This window comes from Erpetoichthys calabaricus, chromosome 2 (assembly GCF_900747795.2).
Source record: "Erpetoichthys calabaricus chromosome 2, fErpCal1.3, whole genome shotgun sequence".
Taxonomy (NCBI): domain Eukaryota; kingdom Metazoa; phylum Chordata; class Cladistia; order Polypteriformes; family Polypteridae; genus Erpetoichthys; species Erpetoichthys calabaricus.
In genome coordinates this window covers 91,818,725-91,843,114 of record NC_041395.2, presented here as the reverse complement: position 1 = coordinate 91,843,114, position 24,390 = coordinate 91,818,725, and the positions used below count along the sequence as shown (strand labels likewise).

General features: G+C 38.3%; 1 protein-coding gene across 5 annotated transcripts in view; it reads right to left on the bottom strand.

The window, feature by feature from the left end:
• The window catches only part of LOC114646118 (CREB-regulated transcription coactivator 2-like), a 365,689-nt gene that overhangs the window by 268,766 nt on the left and 72,533 nt on the right, over positions 1-24,390 (bottom strand). For 3 of the 5 annotated variants that reach the window (XM_028794111.2, XM_028794113.2, XM_028794112.2), the window contains exon 1: positions 1,983-2,171. The exons of the other annotated variants lie outside the window; for them this stretch is intronic. In XM_028794111.2, the coding sequence (XP_028649944.1) occupies positions 1,983-2,150 (168 nt within the window). In that variant the 5' untranslated portion in view covers positions 2,151-2,171. Of the gene's footprint in view, positions 1-1,982; positions 2,172-24,390 lie in introns of those variants that run through there. 5 annotated transcript variants of the gene reach the window in all.

Sequence of the window (24,390 nt, the reverse complement as noted above, 5' to 3'; positions counted from 1 at the left end):
TAGTGACCATGTAGTTTTCATCCAACACCTTAACCACCAGGCCAAGCTGCCCAAAACTGAAAATACTCTATAAAAATGCCACACATGTATTGTTTGAAATGGACAATGTAAGAAATATTTTACATTTATTCCATATAGTCACAACAAATGAGCTTTCTTCACAAGGTGTCTAGGCTCATCTTTTAATATAAGATGAAAAGCACAGACATTAGGGAAGAGCTCAAAGCAGAGCTGCTGCTGCTCCTCAACAAAAGGAGCCAGCTGAGGTGTTTCGGGCATCTGATTGAGATGCTTTCTGGACACCTCCCTTGGGAGGTGCTTCGGGCATGTCCAATCAGAAGGAGGCCTCAGGGCAGACCCAGGACATGCTGGAGAGATTATATACCTCAACTGGCCAGAAAACACCTCGGTAACCCCCTGGTAGATTTGGAGGAAATGGCAGTGCTCAGACTTCTGCATCCATGACCCAAACCCAGATAAATAGTAGAAAATGGATGAATAGAGTTACAAACTTTATTCTTATTTAATGTAATATTCATGCTGAACACCATCTAAGAGTACTCTGCAGTACTCTCACGTATTATCAGAAAAAGTGAATTTAAGAAGCTTGAGTTGCTGAGGATCACACTGTGAAGGAAGAAAGTCCAGCTTTTTCGTTCATTAATACATGGTGAATTAGATAAATAGACAGACACTCTCGTCCCATGGGGAGATTTTAATTTCTAAGTGAAATTACTCACTACAATAAAGACATCAATTCAATATCAAGAAATATGTTTACAAAAACACTGAATGTTAGTTGGAATTTACCTCACCGACAAGAAGCTCAAGGAGAGCATTTTGTTAGTCAATAAATTGTAAAACATTCTATTTAATTCTCCCATTTCATCATTGCAGTTTATAAAGGGATGAAACAGAAGAACCCATACAACTTTCCATAAACAAAATATCAATTATGGTACAAACATACTAATACATTAAATTAGCATCATAATTTCAGACTACAGCTTATCCATAAACAAATCCACATTAACACAAAACTACGCCTAAACAGCACAAGACCTTGGTACCCATGCTCTGTACAGCATTCCAATTCACAAAGCAATAAATGTTTTACATCAGAAAAGATAAGAAATATGGAATATTAACCATCCCCAATTATGTAATTAAAATTCATAGGAAAAAAATGGTAATCAAATAAATCACAAATAGTTACATTTGAAACGGTGGTGTTTTTCACAGCTTTCTACATATTTCCAAATTAAAAATAAAAATTCTCCTTAAAATTCAATAACAAAAGAAGCTGGATTAACAAATTCTTAGATTACCAGACTTGACATAATTATATCACACCAATAAGATTACGTCTGTTAATAAGGCATACCTTTGGAATAATTTTTAAAAAATTCTCTCATACCAAGTCAGTTGTATATATACATGAAATAGTCATTTGCCAGTTTTACATTAACAATAACTTGATTTTAAAATATCGCTGTCAAATGAACGCTTTGCGTCAGCAACTAGTTTGGGCAGGGTAAAAATACAATGCTCCAAGTAAGCAATCATCTTCCGGCCCAGCATTACGATATTAAAATGCAACAACGAGTAAAAACGCAATATATAAACGAACACTAAAAAAGTTCTTGTGAGTCTCTGGTGGCGATGGCAGCGACGCCACTCGCTCTCACCCACGGGCGCCTATCAGTGCCGCACACTCAGCCAGCGGTGACAGATGCAAACACGTATCCTCATCAGTCACCCGCAGTTTGCAGCCGAGAACACAACACACCAACTCTAAGAAGAAAGTTGAACCATGCCAAGAATCGCTCAACCTAAGTGGTCAGTTTTACACTTATTTCTAACCATGAAACAACCCTCCAGGTCTGGTCCATGGACACCTCTTCCCCCCCGCCCCCCTTCCTCTGAAAGGCCTGCCTGCCTTGCCCCGGGTGCCTGCCTTCTCTTCCCTGCTCCCTACTCACCCGAGTCGATGTGATGTCCATCATGACCTCCTGGAAGGCGGCGGTCTCCTCGGCTTGTCGCTGTGTATGCAGGGCAATTTTTTCGCTAAACTTTCGCGGGTTAGATGGCCCGGAACCCGCTCCCGAACCGGGACCAGGTCCTCCACCACCCGCGACCGACGCAGACATTTTCAACTGAGTTGTCTGAGAGGGCAGCGGAGGAGGGGCTTCGAGAGTAGGGAAGCGCACTGGAAACAATACCAACAGAATCACGGGATTTGTAGTTTATTTAATTCGCGTAACTTCCTTGGCACTGCGATGGTAATAGAGAAATACGAAACTACAAATCCCATTAAGACATACGACGAAGACGCGCTTTCCGCGAACAAAAAAACAATGATGAGTGGTAATGGGAAATGAAGTTTAAACATTTACGTCAAACGTTGAAACATACAGTCAAAATACTCAACAGTTTAAAAATCATTTGAAAAACATGATGGTGCTCAAAGGTCCTTTAAAAAACTGAGACATACAAAACTACACAAATGTAAGTAAGAATACGCTATTATATAGAAACCGCAAATAATAAGTAAAAAGTGTTCCATTCTTTAAAACACGTACACATAACTGAATATCAGTTTAACTATTTACTAATTGACTGTTATGTGCTGGTAAGATGCAACCAGACATTAATCAAGTTAACCGGCACCTGTGTCAACATTTACAACACCATCCCTGCTGAACAACTGGTCCTGCACCATCCTGTATGTATGCCTGTACAAGAAAACATGAAGACGAACTTTCATTTCACCTTGTGGCATTGTCAAGTATTCTTATCCACAGGAGAGTTAAATAACTGCATCTAATTATATGAGAATCTACCTTATTTTGTGTTTTCTACTTTTTTTTTTCCAGTGTGGGCTGTTGTGGTAATAAGGTGTACAGACAGACCAGACTTCCCTAAGCCTAGCTATAGTCTCTTGCTCCTCCTGGGAAATTACTAAACAGGATTTGCTTCTGGGACTTCTCCCACGAGACCACAACCAATATACCTACAGAGAAACACAACACTACATCATTTGACTCCTCTTGATCTGGGGAAATAGTGGCTCTACTTTAAGGCTTTCACATTGTCAGCTAAACAACCCTGCGTGGGTTACCCAGTTTCAGCTGTTTATTTTCTAAATTTCATTTAAGTAATTTGGGATAGTCATGATTTCCAATTTTTAAAGATAAATTTGCAAAAGTAGCACATACATCCAGGGCCGGATTAAGACGAAATTGGGCCTGATGCTGCAGCACAAAAAAAGGCCTATTTTTTTCTCGCCATCTTTGGTGCATGTGCATTCGACACTCACTCGTCAGTTTTCATCTGGGCCTATTTCAGGAATGGGCCTAATGCTGCAGCATCAATAGCACCCACCTTAATCCGGCCCTGCATACATCATATTTAATTTCTTTATTTTGTGCGCTGGGCAGGTGATTTTCAATAAATAAGCTAACCACATTTTAATCAACAAAATGATAGTTTGGTCATAATGCAAGAATCACAGAAGATAGATATGTTCATGTAGATTGGAGAGGGGGGTATTTAAAAATAGACAAATCACTAAACCTTTTGGCCACAGATCCTTGTAGCTGCCTCCACTAATTAAATCTTTAATATGATCTATTTACATTACATGTTCTCTATTCATCAGGATGTGGGAAAGCTCATCAGATTGAACTGAACTAAATTCACACAGAGGCTTTCCTTAGGAAACTGTAGCTAACAGTTTAAGTCTCTCAGGTTTATCGAACCAATGTCATAGTTGTCTGACCCAACACACCCCTTAGTGGTCTCATTCTGCAGCTTAGTACACCTCTCTTGTAGAATGTTCAGAATTTATTACCTAAGTTTGAATGATACAAGCACTAAGTCATTCACTGTTGGCTGAAATCATTTTGCTAACAGGAACACTACTGAGAAATATTGTCTTTGACTGCAATATTTGTAATGCATAATCCATGACTAGTACAGAAATTCAAAACGATTTAAGTACTTACATTAAGGTTTGGTAGGCTGCTCCTCCAAACTATGCCTCCCTTGGAGATCTCAAATGTAACTAGTTGCGAGGCAGTCAAGCTTTTCTGCTGTACAAATTTAAGGCACCTTGAAGCAAACCTAGTGTCCACTGGCACAAATCCTAACTGCATGGCACCAGCCCTGGCACTTGTGAGTAGCCTGAAATCCATCCATTGCCTTTCCCACTGTACACATATCCAGAGCAGGAAAGAAACTACCCCCAATTAAAACACGGTCAATGGTATGTGATACGAGTCTGACTCCATTAAGCCAGTGATTTTCAACTCCTTTCATACAGTATGTGCATTCTCTCTATCTTCCAGTGAAGGGGTGTTCAATTCTTAAAGAGCCATTTCCACTGCTAAGGTCTTGTCTGTCTTGATCTGTATAGTACATGCCCATCATCTAACTGAAAATGCTCTTAACATAACTACTATCAGCTGTGCCCAACCAGACTACTTTGGTCACATGGCCAGCAGGTGCTCACCTGTGATCGGAGCCCTCAGGCCTTGGTACAGGATTATTTCCAGCATATTCTGGTTCTGGGTAAACACCAGCTGCTCTTGACTGAACAATCACAAGAGCCAGAGTATTGGATTATTCTTTGTCTTATCCTTCTACTTGGAAACCTTAATGACTTCTGCAGAATGTAAGCTCCTCCATTATTGTACAGTATATACAGTGCCATGAAAGAGTATTTGCCCCCTTCTTAATTTTCAATATTGTAAATTTTTGACACTAAATATTTTTGGTTTTTAACCAAATATAAGTTATAGGGCACCTGAGTGAGTAAATACTATTTTTTTCTTATGTAATTTATTGAATTAACACAGTTCTACAACACAAATTAGTACTGTGTAAAAAAGTAATTGTCCCCTAGATAACAACTTTTGACACAGAATTTACAGGTCTTTATTGAAAATGTAAAGGGGTCAGGTCAGGTCAGGTTGGGGACCATGCATTAGTGCAGTGCATTGCTGCACCCACCACACGACGAAACAGCTAGGGATCCTGGTTGGCAACCCCCCAGGTAGACACGCAGTCCAGTCCCACCCCTAGCAAATTACCATCTATCTGCTGCAGCCAGATGTAAAGTGTGTCCCCTTGGCCTGGTCCAGCCACTTGGGTCCTCAACAATGAGGATCCTGTCAGCTGGATCAGCCTCAGGGAATCGAGCCACATGGCCGTAGTGCCGTAACTGATTTTCCCTCACAATGCAGGTAATGTGCCTCAAGGATTCTCTGAAGTTTCTCAATTACGGCATAGTGTGTTACCAATGATGTTCTTGGTGACTGTGGTCCCAACTACCTTCAGATCATTAACAGGCTCTTCCCATGTAGTTTTGGGCTGATCTTTCACCTTTCTCATGATCATCCTCACCCTATGAGACAAGATCTTCCATGGAGCTCCAGACCGAGGGTGATTTTATATTTCTTCCATTTCCAAATAATCACACTAACAGTTTCTTGCTGGTGGTCTTGTAGCCCATTCCAGCCTTGTTCAGGTCTACAGTCTTCTCCCTGACGTCCTTTGACAGTTCTTTGGTCTTGCCTATGGTGGTGGAGAGGTTAGAATGGAAGAAATTGATTCTGAGGGCAGGTGTGCTTTATACACATAATGAGTTTAGATCAGGCGTATCTGTAATTGATTGATTGATTGAGGCACATAGCCAATCTGTGAGAGCCTGAATTCTGTCTGGGTTGTAAGGGATCAAATACTTATTTTTCTCAACAACATGCAAATCAATGTATAACTTTTATTTAATGTGTTTTTTTCTGGATTTTTGGTTGATTTTTTGTCTCTCTCCATTAAAATGAAACTACCATAAAAATTAGAGACTGTTCATTTTTTTGTAAGTGAGCAAACTTACAAATTCATCGGGGGATCAAATACTTATTTCCCCCACTGCATTTACCAATGATGTCTGGCATCCTGTGCTCAGTGCTGTTAAGATTGGCTCCATCTTCACATGATTCATTAGCAGAATTAAATGGGCTCAGGAAATTAATGGACCTGTGGATAATATTGGACAGTTTTTAACATTAAAATCAGAAATTCACATTGCAACTTGGTAATATTTTTTAGTTTTAGTGATGTAGCAATTTGTAAAAAAAGATTAAATGGAAATGTGCACTAGAATAGGTATTTGGCACCTTCAGAAATAGAAATTCCAGAAATGTGTCTATCCACAATAGAAGGCAGTGGATATAATTCTTGTACCTTTAAATACTAAGACACCTTTTGAATAGAACTACTTTTTATCTCTGAAAATAGGACAAGACATTTGAACGCTCCACATAACAGTCATCTGAGACATAGGATCTACACTTTACAACTTAGTGTTCACGTTAAATTCACTGAAATAAATAAGAATAAAAGTTTATAACTCTTAAGGAAATATCATGTTTATTGCAATAATAAGTAGGAATTCTCAGACCGTGGCTGGTCAGTCCTGAGTTTTTTTGTTTTTTTAATTTCCCACCATTTCAAAACAAAATAATAAATTTAAAACACAGTGAACACAAACAGACTTAAAAAACACATGTTTGTGTTTAACTTTGTATATCCATTCCCCTTTGACAGTATCTCAGTGGTTTTTAGTCAATCCCATACGTCATTAAAATCAAAGTTACAACAAAGTTCTTAATCATCAGATAGTTCCTCCATCTCTAGTCTTGTCTTTTGCCCAGGGTCCTCCTGTCTTGATGTGCTGCATGTCAAAGTTTGTTGTGCAGCAGTCACATTCTTTTTCTAATATTGAGTTTTTTGGCTTATTTTTTTTTCTAGTTTTATCTAGTATTCTGACACATGTTTCAATCCCTTGTTTTTTGACCTTCAACTTACTTTAAGATTCTGCTTTGGAATTTGCTATTTTGGATTGTAACTATTTATATCTGTTTTCCTGTGTTTGAGCACATCTGTTATGGTTTAGCCAGGGTTGTAGCTCTATCTCATGTTTAGTCTTTTTTTAATGGTTGTGCTCTATTGGTTTTAAGGTTTCTTCTTTACTTCTGTTTTTTTGTGAATTCTTATTGTTGGAATATGTATTGGGACCTGTTTTCTCTGGATTTCCTTTCAGGCAAATCTATTTTACCTCATGTTTTGTCTTTTCCTGTTTTGTGCATCTTTTTTGTATTTAAAATACCGTAAATGTCCTTATTAAAAAAAAATCTGCTTTGGCCTTGTCCTTACAAGATATTCTTTTTATGGTACCTCTTGCTGGAGGAGCCTTTTTTTTTTTTACTTATTTTGGGACACCAAAGTTATTTTTTAATTTTTAAATTCAGGAGCCTGTGCAGGGTAAAATCTGCAAGTGGGGTATGGGGTCAGACTGTTTGGGGAGAGGCCTGGTTTATGGGTCTTTCAAAGGCCTCACACCCTTTTGTTATTTGGAAACCACTTAAATAATAACAGTGTCTCTGTTTTGGTGTAACTATTGGTTTTGTAATTGTTCAGATAAATCAGTTTTATTTTTTAAACCATGTCTTCTTATTGTGTGGCTTGCCTGGATGTGCAATATAATTTTAGTGCATGTGGCCAGATACACTTTTCAGAATGGGGTATTGTGTAGTGTTCCTCTAGCTTTCTCTTGTGTGCTAAAGAGCTGCCACCAGGGAGGCCTTACCACAATCACTTTTACCTGCAAGGGTATGGTTAGCCATCATGTACATGGATCTAAAGCCTCTACTGTCAGAAACAGGCACAAGGTCAAAACAACTAAGTACACCATGAGCCACATTCATATATACATCCACACTCAGTGGAGTCAATTGATCTGACCTGGATGTCTTTGGGACATCCACACAAACACAAGGAAAATATGCCAACTCCACAAATATAGTGTATATTCCAGAATTTGATCCCTGGATCTTTGAGTCAGTAATGTCAATAACTGTTTAAGACATATAAAAGGAAATTGTTCATTATTATAAAATAAAAATAATGATTTTATTTGCCATTGCGACTGAACCTCTCACAATCTACTTATGTAAACAATGACAGATTTGTGGAATTATGAGTGAGTATTTATATAGGTGACATGGTGCTTTACATTACTGATCCATTTCAATCACTTTCATATGTACAGTACTTAATATACTGGGGGAGTTTTACAAAATTTCTAAGTAAAGTGATAACAGCTTTACAAAAGAGCTTAAATATTGTCAGTTTTCTTTAATTGTTTAACCATTGTTAACATACTTAGCAGTTACAATAACAATGATTTAAAGAACTTTTTAAATATTGTTCACAAAGAGACCAAAGATAAATAAAAAAATCTTTTTTTTTCACATGGCTCTACCTATGCTCCAATTCTTCTTCTAGGTTCCAAATGTTTAGATTAGGTTATGTAAAATATTGGAAGAATCCAAAGGAATTGAACTTACATTTGCATGATTAGCCATACAGGAGGAAATCTGTCTCTAATTTTTAAGTATATATTTTTGTCTGTTGTGAGAAAATAATTTAGAGGTAACAATAATTAAGTAATTTGGTTTGTGGTGTGAATCGAAATATATAAACATTTGCTTTAAAAATGTCATGAAGAGAACTACTGAAATGGTTAGATGAATAAAAGACAAGAATGTATTAGAAGGAAGGTTGATGTAATACACAAAATATATGAGGAGATGATTAAGAGAACAGCAGATGTCCTGTAAACAACAAGACTGGATAGTTGTCACATACACAGAGAGTTCAAGGATAATAGCTGAACCTTAGCGATATGAGAAGAGCAAGAGGGTAGTAGAAAATACTTTTATTTAGATAAGTATTTGGGTGTATGCCAATGAACCAGTCAGAGTAAATGTATGCATTAATCAGCACTATTATGTTAATTCAGCTGTTTATAAAATAGACCTCTGACCCTATTTTTTTGACTATTCTGTAACAGGCTCATGGGAATTGCAGTCCCCTGTGGTATAGTGTGTACACTTGATGGTTAGCAAATCCTTTTTGCCTCCTTTTCTACTTTTTAAATTTTTGTTATTAAATACTCAGTTTATAAAGATTTCTTTTTGTGTTGCATCAGCCAGGATTTGCCGGTTTCCCTTCCTAGTGAGGCATTTTGCATGTATTCTGGAATATTTCAGAGCATGAACTTTGAGAGTGAAGATCATTTTACCCCAGTGTGGTCCCAAGCCATCGATTCTAGTGGAAGCTAGGCTGACTTTTGGTGCACCTACTCTAGGCAGGCTGTTTGGATTCAGGCCTGCTTCCCTGGCTATTTCTGAGTTGGATTCAGGCCTGTTCCTATTCCTGAAGGCCTCACACCTCTTTGGCTATTTTGGATCAAACGATCCCAACAGAGGCACAAAAGTGGTAGCTCTGAGGCTAAGGATCTGTGCTGGTATCCAGAAGGTTGCTGGTTCAAATCCCCGTCACTGCCAAAAGAGATCCTACTCTGCTGGGCCCTTGAGCAAGACCCTTAACCTGTAATTGCTCCAGTGGCTCTGTACAATGGCTGACAATGCGCTCTGATCCCAAGGGGTATGTGAAAACTAACAAATTCTTAATACAAGAAATTGTATAAGGTGAAATAAAGAACAAAAAAAAAAGGAAAACCAGTCTACAAAAGCCCCCACAAAAGTCCAGACCTGCTGTTAATTCAGGTCATAGTGTACTAAATTGGTTTCACCCCAGCAGCCTACCTCCAACCCAAAAGGAAGGCTCCATGCTTGCATAGGCCCAAAAATGGGGCTAACAAAAATATAAGAAGGGAAGATGAGAACTTGAAAAACAAATCAATTATTCTTTATAACGAAAGTAAAAAAAAATCAAAAATAGCACAAAGAAGAACAAAGGCAGAATGAAAAGGAAACAAAATGTTTTGCCTTTAAAAATTGATATATTTACTACTCTATAGCCCAAAATCAGTATTTTAAAAAAATCCAGAAGTCGATAAACCGTGAAATCCAAATCCAAATGCAGAAATGGTTAACAAAACAGAAGATCGCTAAAATGTCAAGGCTGACTTTTTAAAAGCTGTTTCTTCTGAAGTACTCCTGGGTATTGTTACCCACCTGCAGCATCAGTTGGCTCTACTGCAAAATATAAGGTATCTAAATTAAAGAATTGTTAAATATACAATAATCAAGAAATATTAATTAATTTTGTAAAATAATATTCATAAATACATATAAGATAAATAGGCAAACTAAAAAAATGTAAAAGTATTTACAAATCATTCTTAACAAAAACACAAAGATTACATACAATGAAAACACTCAGCCAGAGATTGTGAACACTGGCTGAAACATTATTGAGTTTGTTGAAATGAAGTACACATTATAATAAACAAATAAAAGGAAGATCAAGGCCATTAGGCCACTCATAGATAACAAAGTTTGTTCATAGCACTACTTGCAGAATGTTCAAGCAGAATAAATCTGACTTCTTAATGGGGTTCATATTGTTATATGGTCATCCATTTGTAAGTCAAATAAATTATTACATTTTCAAAAGCTGCATTAAATGCATTTTAGAAAGATAATGGTTAATACAATATGTGTCTAGTTGATAAAAGATGGCTAAAAAGTGGGTCAATGCATTTTAGCATAAACCATTTCCTAAGGATGTATCTTCTGTGAGAAAAGAAGTTTAAAAATCTGTAATTTCTTTTAATTTTAATTTTTAGAAAATGTACACAAGTCCAACTAAAAATCACCAGCAGCACAATCAAACATATACATCACTGGAGCAGTTGCAGACCTTCACTCACCCGCCCATCTATGAATCTATCCATTTACCAATTCCACTGCAGAGGGGTGCTAGATAGGGGCAGACCCTGAGGCTACAATGAGTGCTACATAGAAGAAGAAGAAACTGCAAGACCTTGACAATACTAAGAATATAACCTTTGGCAGAAGCAAGGTACACAACCCTGCCAGGAGGTTAGAAGGGTTGCTGCTTGAGTGCTGTAATGGAGGCATTTCTGGAGTGCCCAGGAAATTATTACTCCAGGGAAAAAAATAAGAACATGACAACTGGGTACTATGTTATTTGGATACCAATCTGACAAGTGACAGCAGGGGTACTTACTACAGTATGGTGGACCACCACTGGATTGCCTAATCTTTTATGCCTATGCTGGAGCTCAGGCCTGCAGGGACACCTGAAGTCAGTAGGGGCCTTCTCAGGCATTCCAGTGTTGCAATCCTTACTTTTAAACTAGTGTAACCACAAGACAGTGCTACTTAACCCCAAACCACAGACACAATGTCACCCAACACAATTCAGGATAAAACAGATTTTTATTCCTCACTAACACTTTTTTTAGTGAACACAGCCAAAACATCTTCTTTGTCGTTCAATTGCTCATGTTAGGGTTCACCACAGCGGATCATCTGTTTCCATTGCTTCCTGTCCTCTACATCTTGCTCTGTTACACTAATCATCTGCATGTCCTCTCTCATCACATCCATAAACCTTCTCTTAGGCCTTCCTCTTTTCCTCTTACCTGGCAGCTGCATCCTTAACATCCTTTTCCCAATATACTCAGCATCTCTCCTCTACACATGTACAAACCAACGCAATCTCGCCTCTCTGGCTTTGTGTCCTAACTGTCCAACCTGAGCTGACCCTCTAATGTACTCATTTCTAATCCTGTCCATCATCACACCCAGTACAAATCTTAACATCTTTAGCTCTGCCACCTTCAGTGCTGTCTCCTGTTTTTTGATCAGTGCCACCGTCTCCAACCCATATAACAAAGCTGGTCTCACTACCATCCTGTAGACCTTCCCTTTCACTCTTACTGATATCTGTCTGTCACAAATCACTCCTGACACCTTCCTCCATCCTGCCTGCACTCTCTTCCACACTCCTGTTACTCTGTACTGTTGATCCCAGGTATTTAAACTCATTCACCTATGCCAACTCAACTCCCTGCATCACTGCTGAACACAGCCAAAAGATTATTTTGCTCCTTCCACTCTCCTAATGAGTGTCACCCGCTGCCTCCCAACTCTGACCCTGAGGTGTGGCGGAATAGCTCCTTTTATCTTAGACACGGGAGTACTTCCAGTACTATGACATTTTCATTTGGGAGCACTTCTGGGTCAGGCGGAAATCCCATAAAGCTGGAATTTTAAAACCCTGCAGCACCCCGTGGCAGCACCCACAGAACCCAACAGGGCTGTACTCCAGGACTCCAGTTCCCAGAATGGCAAATGGGTACTGAAGCCCAGGGACTGGGAGAGAAAATACTCACTAGTCATCATCACACCGGACCTTTCATAACATTGGCCTCCTAGCTGGCCAGCTCAAAATTCCTTGTGGTCGGATCTCTAGTGATAGTGGAGTCAGAAAGTTGAGATGGAATTTGTAGTTCTGAGGAATGCTATTGTGCAATATTAAGATGGTTAAGTTGTCTGCCAGGGCACTGGATAAATGTGACTTGCCTGTTAGCTAGACTTAGACAGGCAGCAGGTGTTTGTTTTTTTCTTCACCTGTTTACTTTGAATCATGTCTTATATCCTGTGTTCATAACAACCTCTTATTATATTCTTTAATTAATAATCATTGTATTTGTGGTATTTTGATACCTTAGCATTACTTTGCATTCAGGGATGGCTTGAGAAGGTCCTCTTTCTTTTATACAGCTTAATCTAATCTCATCCAAACAGAATTAGACTTAATACAGAAACACACCCTAGATAAGCCATGATGCTTTTTGTGTGTAGGACTTTCATATGAAATTTCATGATAACTGTATTGGTCAAGGAAAGCAGCAAACAGTGCTCACCTCTACAGTCCAAAAGCACCATGCTATGATAAATTAGTCTTGATCAATGCTACTGGATGATAGATTGATTAGTTGTGATAAACCTAATAATCCTGTTCAGAATCATGGATTGAGGCCAGTGTTCATCCTGATGGTACTGAATGCAGAGAGAAACCAGTCCCAGACAGGTCATACTCACACACAAGTTTGCATTCACTCGTATGGTAAGAACTTAGAGCCATCAATCAACCTAACTCACATGCCCCTGAGGGGGGGAATATGCCAACATAGCCAAAGAGGCTGTGCAGGATACAAACCCAGGACTCTGTGACAAAAGCACTACCCAGTACGCCATTGTAATTCTAATATAGATGACTAAATCAGAAATATCATGAATATTGTATAAAAACAAATTTCCCATATTTTTTTCTTTGATATATTTCAGATTATTGTCAAAACTCTCACTGGTTTTTACAGGTCAGACATTTTTCATTGTTTTTATGTGAGTTTAAGGTGCCTCTAGTAAAGAACACTGTTTTTAAAACAGTATTCATAACTTTAAAATTCTTTTTCACTACTGACTGCCTTTAGGGATCTTAACATTAGAAAGAGTTTATGTCAATATGTTAATTGTCATTGGCCAGTGCTATTGAATATTACAGTTCTTCATCATATTCATTCTTGCCTATTGGGCACTAAAGTAAATGCCTTAGTTACATTCTATGATGTTCTGTGTTATTTCAGAATGGATACTGCTTTAATTTTTCTAAATGACAGCCAACAGTAGAGGCAATGGCATGTACTCCTGATGGATCTGTTTTGAACCATTGGCTCTACTAATTATAATGATAGTTGTGACATTGAAACATGGTATTCAATTGCTCAGTCACTAACATCACCTGATAATGATGATGTTGTATCTTGAAAGTCTGCCCCATCCTTGAATGCACTGGGGTGTATCTCAATTGACTTTCCCCCGGAAAAGCATAAAAACCCAAAACAAGTTCACATTATAAGTCATAATGCCAATCACGCTTGAGAGAAGAATGAGGATGTTTACACTCACTGAATGGCCACAAAGCATAACAATAAGGAAAGGTTTTTTTTTTTTAATTTTGTGTAGCAAATAGTACTTTGGAGTATCATGTGTACTTCTTATCATAATGACCACAGATGCAGAAACAATTTGTGAAAAACATATCTGATATGTTTTATGATGTCATTGGATCTTGTTATCCCAGACAATTACGTCAAACTCCGCCTAGGGAGTAGCCTCTCTTTAATTTTCTACGCACAACCTGCAGTGTGAGACATGGCAAAGACATGCCTGACATTTATATGCAGAGTATTAAATAGCTGAGTAATATTTCACTCTTATTTTTTGTGACATTTTAAAAAGGAACTATAAATAGTAATAAAAAAGCTAATCCTCAGCAGGTGACATACTCGTTTACACCTCTGTTTATTAGAATTCTTTGCATTTCATTTTGTATGTTGTTTGACCTGGTGAAGACTGCAGCAGCAACAGGCGGAGAAGGGCAGAGCAGACTGCCTATTCTTTACGACAGCCCTGAAGACTTCCTGGGGAATCCCCAGGCACTCCCATGCCAGCTGAGACATACAATACCACCAGTGCGTCTCTTACACGAACAGTTTTCTTACTACTGTCAACAATCACCTCAACTCTCAATGTAGAGCACCAGCAACTCCTGAATTGTCATTTTCCTCATGCTATTATTGAATAATGAATATTTTACCTACTTGTGGCAACAATCTTAGACTTTTTGTCACAATCTATTATTTATATGCCCTAGGCAAGAACGGGAATGTATGGTATATAGTCTCATAAATAAAAAGCTTGCTTTGGTGTCTTGGCTGCTGCTTCAAAACTGTCACCACCAATGAGCACATTGTACAAATTCACTGTTCCAACTGGTGGTCCCCTTTGTCTTGAAGGGATCCTGTGGTACGTAAACTTAATGTGAGAGAAACAGCAGTTTGCTGTTTTTCTAAGAGTTAAGAATGACTTCAGATTCATGATCTGAAACTGATATTTACCAGTTTGTGTATGTGTGTTTTTAAGTGCACCTTGTGTTAACTGAGAGACAGAACACTGATGTAATATCTTTGACCTGTGTAAATAATGAGGCCAACTGACAAGAAGTGAGCTTCACATGACAAGTGAATTACTTCCATCATCAGACAATGATAAAAAAGAGGACTGACCACAAACAGGTGATCCATAGAAAGTCTGGAGAAAAGTCAGCTAAGTGGCAAACATTAGGGGTTGCTGATATATCTTATCAAAATGACACAAAACTTCCACAAAAATAAACTGGGCCCAAACTATTTCTAAAAAATCTTTTGTTTAAGAATTTTAGGTCAGATGAAAATTTTATTTTTGATTGAACCATAAATATAGATGTTTTTGTTAAAGTAGGCAAAGAAGGGTTGCTAAAAAATATATAATAGTAAACTGTGGAGTTAGAATAATAATGGGCAAGATGCAGATTTTCATCTAAAACCACCACAACCTGATCTGAGCATTCCCGAAAATATAAGAACAAATCATTTATAAAATGGTAAAAAACAAATCCCAAGGAAATATTTCTTTCCAAACAAAAAATGTTGCATGGGATTCATGTATATTCCTCTAACCTCTGATCCCTTTTTTTATCAACACATCTGTGCTTCATGGTTCCCATTTGTAAATAACAAAACTAGCATCAGTTCAAAATTCAAGGGACAAGACTGAAGACCAATGCAGTATTGCCAAGTTGACACATGAGGTGTTTTCACTTACGATTTTTCCATTGATCAAAAGGGTTGAGAAATTCAAAAAACATTTAAACCACTGTTCTATACATTATCATTCATAACCACTTTCACTAAAGTCCATCCATCCATTCATTATCCAACCCGCTATATCCTAACTACAGGGTCACAGGGGTCTGCTGGAGCCAATCCCAGCCAAACAAACCCCGGGCAAGGGCACACACACACCCACACACACACACACACACCCACACACCAAGCACACACGAGGGACAATTTAGGACCGTCATTGCACCTAACCTGCATGTCTTTGGACTGTGGGAGGAAACCAGAGCCCCCAGAGGAAACCCATGCAGACACAGGGAGAACATGCAAACCCGGGTCTCCTAACTGCAAGGCAGCAGCACTACCATTGCCGCCCTTCACTAAAATAATTTTTTTAAATAAATCACAGTGCCATAGACAGCAAAAGCTTTTGTTCACTGGGAATGTAAAATGACTAAACATGATGCGACTGTTCCTGACACGTCATTGTGTGCATGCCTGTGTGCTCATGGAACATATAGTGTAGCCAATGAACAGACACTCCGATCACAAATCAATTTAGCTAAAATTACTAGCTGATTTTGAATACAATTGATTCACATGGACTTCCATTTTACTAAACAAAATTCAAGTTACTGTGACCCTAAAAGGTTTCTTTTTGAAGAAAAAAAAAGTTTCAAAATTAAATGTTGGATGAAAATCAAAAGTTCTATAATATCTATTTGCAGCATTTTTCAAAGTTTTCAGATGTTTCCATTTTGCCATCTGAAAGAAGAATAAAATAGAACAATAACTGTCACAATCAGAAGCAAAAATGTTAGCATTCATGACAAAACTTTTCTAGTAAATGTTTCCTTTCAGATAAATAATGGGTTTTAGGCAGATGGTACAATAGATTTGTCCCTGATGTGAACTGCAGCACTAGGTTAACCATATAGTTATTATCTGCTTAACTAAGCACAACTTTCCCAGCCTATCATGATTCTGTGAAGGTACCAAATGTTTGAAGAAGTTAGAAAGACATCTTGATTCACACAGTCTAGCCAATCCATTATTTCAAGTTGCTGCACACTCAATCTGATCTATCGTGGGTCTTTACTTAATTTTTGGCATGGATTCAAGATTTCTACATCTCCCTATTACTTGAGGGCCTGTCTCTACTAATATCTCATCATTTCACTATGGCATCTCTTCCTCTACCATCTTTTCCCATCTTCTGTGCAGTGTTACTACCTGCTACCCAAAGAAACTTCCACCTACTACATGCATCTCCATCCATCTTGAGCCTCATTTCCTCTTCTCCACCCACCTTCTCCTTGCTATTTACTTCTGAGGAGGCATACAAACCTTACCACTCCATCTTGATGCATATTGTTGATCTAATAAATCAATTTAAGACAAAAGTACATTTAAAATAATGACATGTCCTGGGTACATGGAAAAACGATAAATGTTTAGTATCCTTGGTCAAAAATTGAAGCTAAATAATGATAATCTGGTTTCTATCTTGTGGGTGTGCAAAAAATAACAAGAAAGAATAAATGTTGGGGTGCCAACCCAGCTGTTCCAGTTTAATATCGCCAGTTCAAATTTAAATAAAGGCACTCTATGGCATAAATAAGCAAACAAAAAACTTAACAACAGCCTGTGTCTGGCATTAATGTAAGGGTCTTTGAATTAGGATCAAAAAGGATGGCACTCCGTCATGTGGAATGTTTGGTTTACAGATTGATGCCTCCTTCCAGCGGGCTCAAGTGTTATAGGCTGGTGACCGGAAAGAGTGGACTCATCTTCTTGGCATTGTGGAGAAAAAGGAAGATGACACGATTAGTCTCAATGCCCCCTCTCACCCCAGAGTGGTACTATATACCTCAGATGAGTCCAGAAGATGATCCTCTGACGTGCATGCACAGCACTCTCCATAAAGAAATCTAGTCTTCCCATCATTATCATAGGCAGGCACTTTTCACAGCCATAGTTAAGTACTTCTCTTCTACTTCTTTATTCAAGATGATCAACCTGATCCTACCCTCTGGAAGAAAGGCACCTTTCTCATCTTCTCCAGGTTTTATTTGTGATAAAATTTCTATTAACACAATCAAAAGATTATATGGATCAATACAAAATGACTCTATATAAGAAATTACAAACCCAAACAGTGCCCATCACTTACCTTTCCCACCACTCTTCTGAGTTTAGTGTAATACTGGGAATGATTTTGATGCCAACTCACCAAACCACCATACTGAACTAAGGGAGTCACTGTATCACAGATTTTTGCTAATAACAGATTGGAATCTGCAGAATTCAGTTTTGAATGAAACTACTTAATGCTACTCCATTAATCTGCAATGCAGACAGCTCAAGGTGAATCAAATTAGAGAAAGAGGACAGACATTTCTTTGACATTCAGAGGTTTACCATCTGGAAGCAAGAAGCAGTTTAGCAGCTACTATGCCTAAGTTGATGAACTTGCATTGATGCACAAAAATGAGAGGTCTAGGAGAACTTGAATTAGTGGTAAAGGTGGGGCTGTAATTGAAAACATCAAAGCATGTGAACAGGAAGTACAGACCAGAAAGGTAGAACAGAAGGACAAAACTAGGATAGATGCATAAGCACTCAAGGAATGTCTAAGGGCTAGAGAAAGGACTAATAGGTGTACTTTTCCAGGGGTGAGATGAAGCCTATAAACATATTTAAATGGAGTATAGTGATGGTTAGCATTCCTTAGGCTAGCATAAGATATATAGCACCTTCACTGAGCCCACCAATGCAAGAGTTTTCCAAAACATACAAGATATAAACAAGCAAAAAGATAACAAAGGAAAAATCTGATGTAAACAAAAACTGGGAAGAGCTGATACATGTAGAAGTGCAATACATAAAAAGATGGGATAAACTGTTAAATGTGCACAGAAAACATATCATTGGTAAAATCGGTGTGGGTTTTCTGGCAATAACTTGGCAGTTGATTACAGACTGCAAGATGGTATAAGCACCTGAGAGTAGGAACCATGAAGATAAAACAGCATTCAGAAACAATGGCATCAGGAGGCTTTGCTTTGGAATTGAGTGAAGGTCAGCTCCAGAATATCTCAGGTAGGTAGGAAAGGACAGGCAATGATGATGATGTTACTATGAACACTGGTAGTTAAAACTTAAGCCTTATATAGTATGTCAACCACAGAGTTTTCAAGATAATTTGATATCAGAAAGGAAACCATTGTAGATGAACCAGATGAGGGGTTTGCCTGACTCAGCACTTCAGCATCAGCGTAAACAGGGCCTCTGACAGGAAACATGCTTTCAAACAAACTCTGCATAGAAAAAAGGAAAATATAAATGTCCTTTTTTAATTTCAGAGAGTTTTGCACATTGGGGTTAATGTCTGCTGAAGATTACAATGCAGAATATAATACAGATTATGATAAATTAATAAAAGCCTATCTCATCTTATCATCTCATGTGAAAAGAGTGTCTTCAGTTCCTCAGTGAAGCTTATGTGGGTTTCACACTTCAAACGCCCTCAATTTTTGCTTTCCTGTCATCCAATTCTGTTACAACACCTTAAGATGCAAACTTTGAAGGGTATTCACTTACTTGGAAGATGCCATACAGATCACTTCCCAGATGGTCACACTTACAGTGGTACTCCATCCCTCATCAATTATCTGTAGATGAACTTGCACTGACAAGAAATAGTCACTAGATGGCACCCACAACAAGTCAAAAATACTTTCCTGAAGAAACTTGAAAATGTGCAAATTGACATCTGAGTAGAACACTGGGAGAGCGCTTTCTTAAGAAGGGGGATTGGCCTTTAAACATTCACTAATAATTTCAATTCTACATTACACTAAATTGCCTGATTGACTGGTGGTACCCCAGCCACACTTTTTCTCGAAATTGCAGTAATAGGTTTGGATTCACCACAACCTTGTAACGGAAAATTGATGAGTTCAGAAAATGAATAAAGACACAGACTAAGAACAGGAACACAATGATTTGCTTTCATTAACACATTAAAGAGAACAAGATTAGAGATAAGCTCATCCTAAGCTGAATGATAAACTTGTATTCTTTATGTTTATACAATGACTCCATTTTAGTCTTTGCTTATTCAGTTTTGGGAATAACCACGCAGAAGGTAGGAACTATTTCTAAAAGCGATGCCAACCCATTTTATCTTTAAGAAAAATGTTCCATATACACAAGGGATGCTATAATACTCTAGCTAAGAGGTAAGAGTCTTTACCTGAAAAACAGAAGTTAATACCATTACAAAGGCCAGAACCTTGTGTTTTCTGCCATACTTTTCATTTTTCATTTGGAATTAGCATTTGACCTATTTACATTTTCATGTATTCATTATGCGGATGCTTTTATCCAAAATGACATACACGTGATATCAACATAATCAAGTCAACATTAATTAGGGAGTGCTTTGAAACAAGTGTTACAAGACTAGGTTATAAAAATTGACCAAAACTAGTGAAAAATGCTTCAGGCCTTATAATAAAGAAAACCAATTTAAGCAAAAGACTTTTTAGCCTCATCATAACTGCAAAAGAACCTAGCATCAAAACCATTAGCAATTAGGAAGATATTCACAAAATGGGAAAGTCATCCAAAAGCTTCTTAAATACACTAAGGGATGAACGTGGGCAGCTCGTTCCACCACATTGGAAGCCACATGAACTGTCTCGATAAAAGTTTGATACCAAGTGGAAGTGGTAGCACCAGATTCCATTCATTAGCAGTCCTGAGTGGGCAAGAAGGAGCATAGGACCAAATGAGGTCCTCCAGTCACAAAGGTGCTGAACCACTGAGTGCCCTGTAGGCAAGCATCAATGACTTGAACTTGATACGTGCTGCTAGAGGGAGCCAGTGGAGTGACCTAATGAAAATGACATGTGATAATGCACTTTAGAGCAGGGGTAGGCAACGTCGGTCCTGGAGTGCCACAGTATGTGCAGGTTTTTGTTCCAACCCAGTTCCTTAACGAGAACTCAATTATTGCTGATGAAGCACATATTGCTTAAGTGACATTTTAATGCTTCATTTTAGTGGTCTCGCTTGTTAAGGTTCTCCAACCTTAATTGCTTATTTCAATCTTAAACTGCTGCATTCAGTGTTTTAATTGCTCCTTATTAGCAATAAGATGTAAAACAGGGGTAGGCAATGTCGGTCCTGGTGAGCCGCAGTGGCTACAGGTTTTCATTCAACCCAATTGCTTAATTAGAAACCAATCAATGCCAATTTCAGACCTTATTTAATTTTATGGCTTGTTAGTCTGTGCAATGTAAGGCTTTTATATCGTAGATTTTTTTCCTTTCCAAGGATATCATCCAAATGATATGAAGCCTAAAACAGATCATTTTCAGTCTGTCACATTTTTCTATTAAGTGTTTTATTAAATCAAACCGTGCAAGATGAACACACACAGATGTAATTGGAAAAAAGCTAGCTGGAGAACTGCTGGCTGCTTTGTCTTTTACATCTTATTGCTAATAAGGAGCAATTAAAACACTGAATGCAGCAGTTTAAGATTGAAATAAGCAATTAAGGTTGGAGAACCTTAACAAGCGAGACCACTAAAATGAAGCATTAAAATGTCACTTAAGCAATATGTGCTTCATCAGCAATAATTGAGTTCTCGTTAAGGAACTGGGTTGGAACAAAAACCTGCACATACTGTGGCACTCCAGGACCGACGTTGCCTACCCCTGCTTTAGAGTATCGTGGCCACTGCCTGGACAAGAAGACGAGTTGCATACTCTGTCACATACAGTTTGATGTTGTGAGTGGAATACAGAGTGAATCTGCATGAATGGGAGACTCTCACGGTGTGATTAACAAAAATTGTCTAGTCATAAATCATCTCCCCAAAGTCATATATATATATATACACACACAGTATAATGTTGTGAGGGATGGCCGGCCAAATATTCTGGTCCACACCTCCAAGCCGCTAGATGGAGCTCTCCCAACAACATGGAAGTGCCCCAAATTCCAGCAGGGCCATATGGACATTGTAGTTTTTATAAACAGCCTTGCTGGATACCATGGGGACCACTAGGAGCCACTGGAGGGAGGCTCACAGAGTGCTATGTGCCCTATAACCCGGAAGTGCGTCATGAACACATGACTGGAAGGAACAACGTGCTTCCGGGGTGAAGAACTGGAGTTTTTATATGACCTGGAAGTGTTCCTAGTCACATGGACAGAGAGGGCGAAACACTTCCAGGTCAAGGACTATAAAAGGACTATGGGAAATCCCAGATGTCGAGCTGAGCTGGGTGGAAGGGTGGCAACGCGTCTGGGAGTGGAGGATTGATTATTGTAGTGTTTATTATTGATTATTGTTTATTGGAATAGTGTGGAGTAGTGGTGCTTTGTGCACTTATTATTATAATAAATATTAATTTTGACTTTTATCTGGTGTCTGACATCTGGTCTGAGGGTTCAAGGGGTCATGGGGACCCTTTAATCTGTCACAATGTACATAAGTACTGTGGTGCTTAAAAAACATCAAACCCCCCTTTGTACGCTTATACTCTCAAACCTTTTTTAAACTCAATACACAGATGGGAAAAGCTAGAGAAACTTCATTCCACAATAATACAGCAAACTTGCAGAATCTCTTTGCGACAGAGAGCTTTCCCTCAGACATCCAGGTTTAGGTGGAATTCAATGATTCAATGAAAAAGTGAACCTGTCAAACAGGATCTTGGAATCGGTCAAGGCTCTTCAGCAGGTGATTTCCAGTATCACCAGCAATATCTTGAAAGAAAGGATCCTGACAAGATGAGGTCTTGTTGTTAGAGTAGTCAAAATGTAAGAGAGTGTCTCTTAAAGGATGTATTTATCACAAGAGGTCAGAGTTCTAGAAACTTCTGGTGCTCTGCGACTTTTCCTTTCAATAAAGTTACTTTAATAAAGTAATACATTTTCTATAGGCTTCAGCTCCTTAATAAGAAATGAAGTGAGACAAAACATAGCTGGCCTTCATAAAAATGGTAACAGATATAAAAAATACAAAAAAAGTGAAATATTTAATTTTAAGGCATTAATCAAGAACATCAAAATTGCAAATCTAGGATGAATACGACACAAAAGCATACAAGGACATCACATCCCATGGCACAGTCATGTGCCAAAAAAGGACCCAAGGGTCAGAGCTATAGGACTACAATGTCTGTCTGGGGTCATTAAGTTTTCAAGTCAACAATCAGATGTCTAACAGGTACTTTTGAAGGGATGCCAAAGGAAATCTATTATTAACAAGGACCAAACACAATGATGTTTTGAGTGAAATCAGATGCTACAGTCTGAGTGACCAAAATGAAAACTTTTTGTTGCTCAAACCATCAGGAGCATCATAAGAGGAATGGAAACCATTAAAAATCCTCATAATCACTTTGCAATATGGCAGTGAATTATTCACTGCTACTGTCCCTACCTCCATGGCCTCCGGAACTGTATTTAATGTAGAAATTTTGTTTGGCTTTGTTTGCTTTTGCCAGAAAACATCAACTTGGTCATAAGTAAACCCTAATCAAATAAATAAATAGCTGGCCTATCAAAAGCAATGTTTTACAATAGCCATATTAGTCTACAGACTGGACAATGATAACTGAATTGAAGACTGTAGTCCATAAATGGAGGTCTGAAGACCTCAACTGTCCCCATTTGTGAATATAGTAATGGACCACAATTGCTCCCACTGCATGCTTGCAAACATTACAGAAAAGGTCTTGTGCTGACAACCAAGTTAAAGGAGGATACGCTAAGTGCTGGACACAAAGAGTCTTAAAATCTTGTCCCCAACATTTTTAAGTATAAAATGTAATAATCTGGTAAAAAAAATTTCTGTATACTTCTGTTAGAGTAACAGCTGCCGTTTTTGCCATTTAGTAAGCATAAAATAGCTCATTGTATGTGCTACACAGTTTTATTAATCTTTACCAAGTCTGTTAAGGATTTATGAGCTCACAGTATATCTATTTAAACTTGCACTCCTTATGGTGGCAGTGATTTTGGAGCATGTCCTGAAAGTAGCCCCAGAATTGAGCTTAAAGGTCAGCCCTACTTAGCCAACTAGCATTTAGAGTTACAAGGACCGTGGAAGTGAAGAAGGCAAGAGCAAGAGTGGGTCTCATGGTGCAGGGTGATAAAAAGGAAAGCTTTGGAATGGCATCAGGGGATGGGAAAGTGGGAAGGCCTCTCACAGGCTGGCAGGGTTTTTGTTTGTTTGATACATTGTTTTCTTCCTTTGTTCATCCCTCCCTTGTGTAAAAAACAAGAATTATTGTCATTTGACACTTTTCTCAAGCTGTATATACAGTATATGCATACACCTCTACTATATAAGAAAACACTACTGTCTGTGAGTACAGTCCCTCCAAGCAATTTGATTGGTCAATTTCACTTTGGTTGCTATGTCAAACACAAAAGAGAGAGGAAGCAACAGACAAGTGAGGTTAAGACACACAAGAATACAGAGGTAAGAATATTGAGAGCCGCCTTCAAAAATCAGAAGTATTCAGAAGAATACAAATGATGTTGTAACAGTGGGTAATGGGGGCCCACTTACCATTGGTGGTAGTCAAAAAGCAGAATAGAAGTGAGCAAGGTGCCTTGAAATGACAAAGTCTGAGAAGCAGGTTTTACAGGATTGTGAGAGAATGAGTGAGGAAGTGGTGGGTAAGACACACGAGAATACCAAGAAAATGTATAGGAAGAACACTGAGGATATATGTACGGGAAAAGACTTACCATTGGTGGTAGTCAAAAAGCAGAATAGAAGTGAGCAAGGT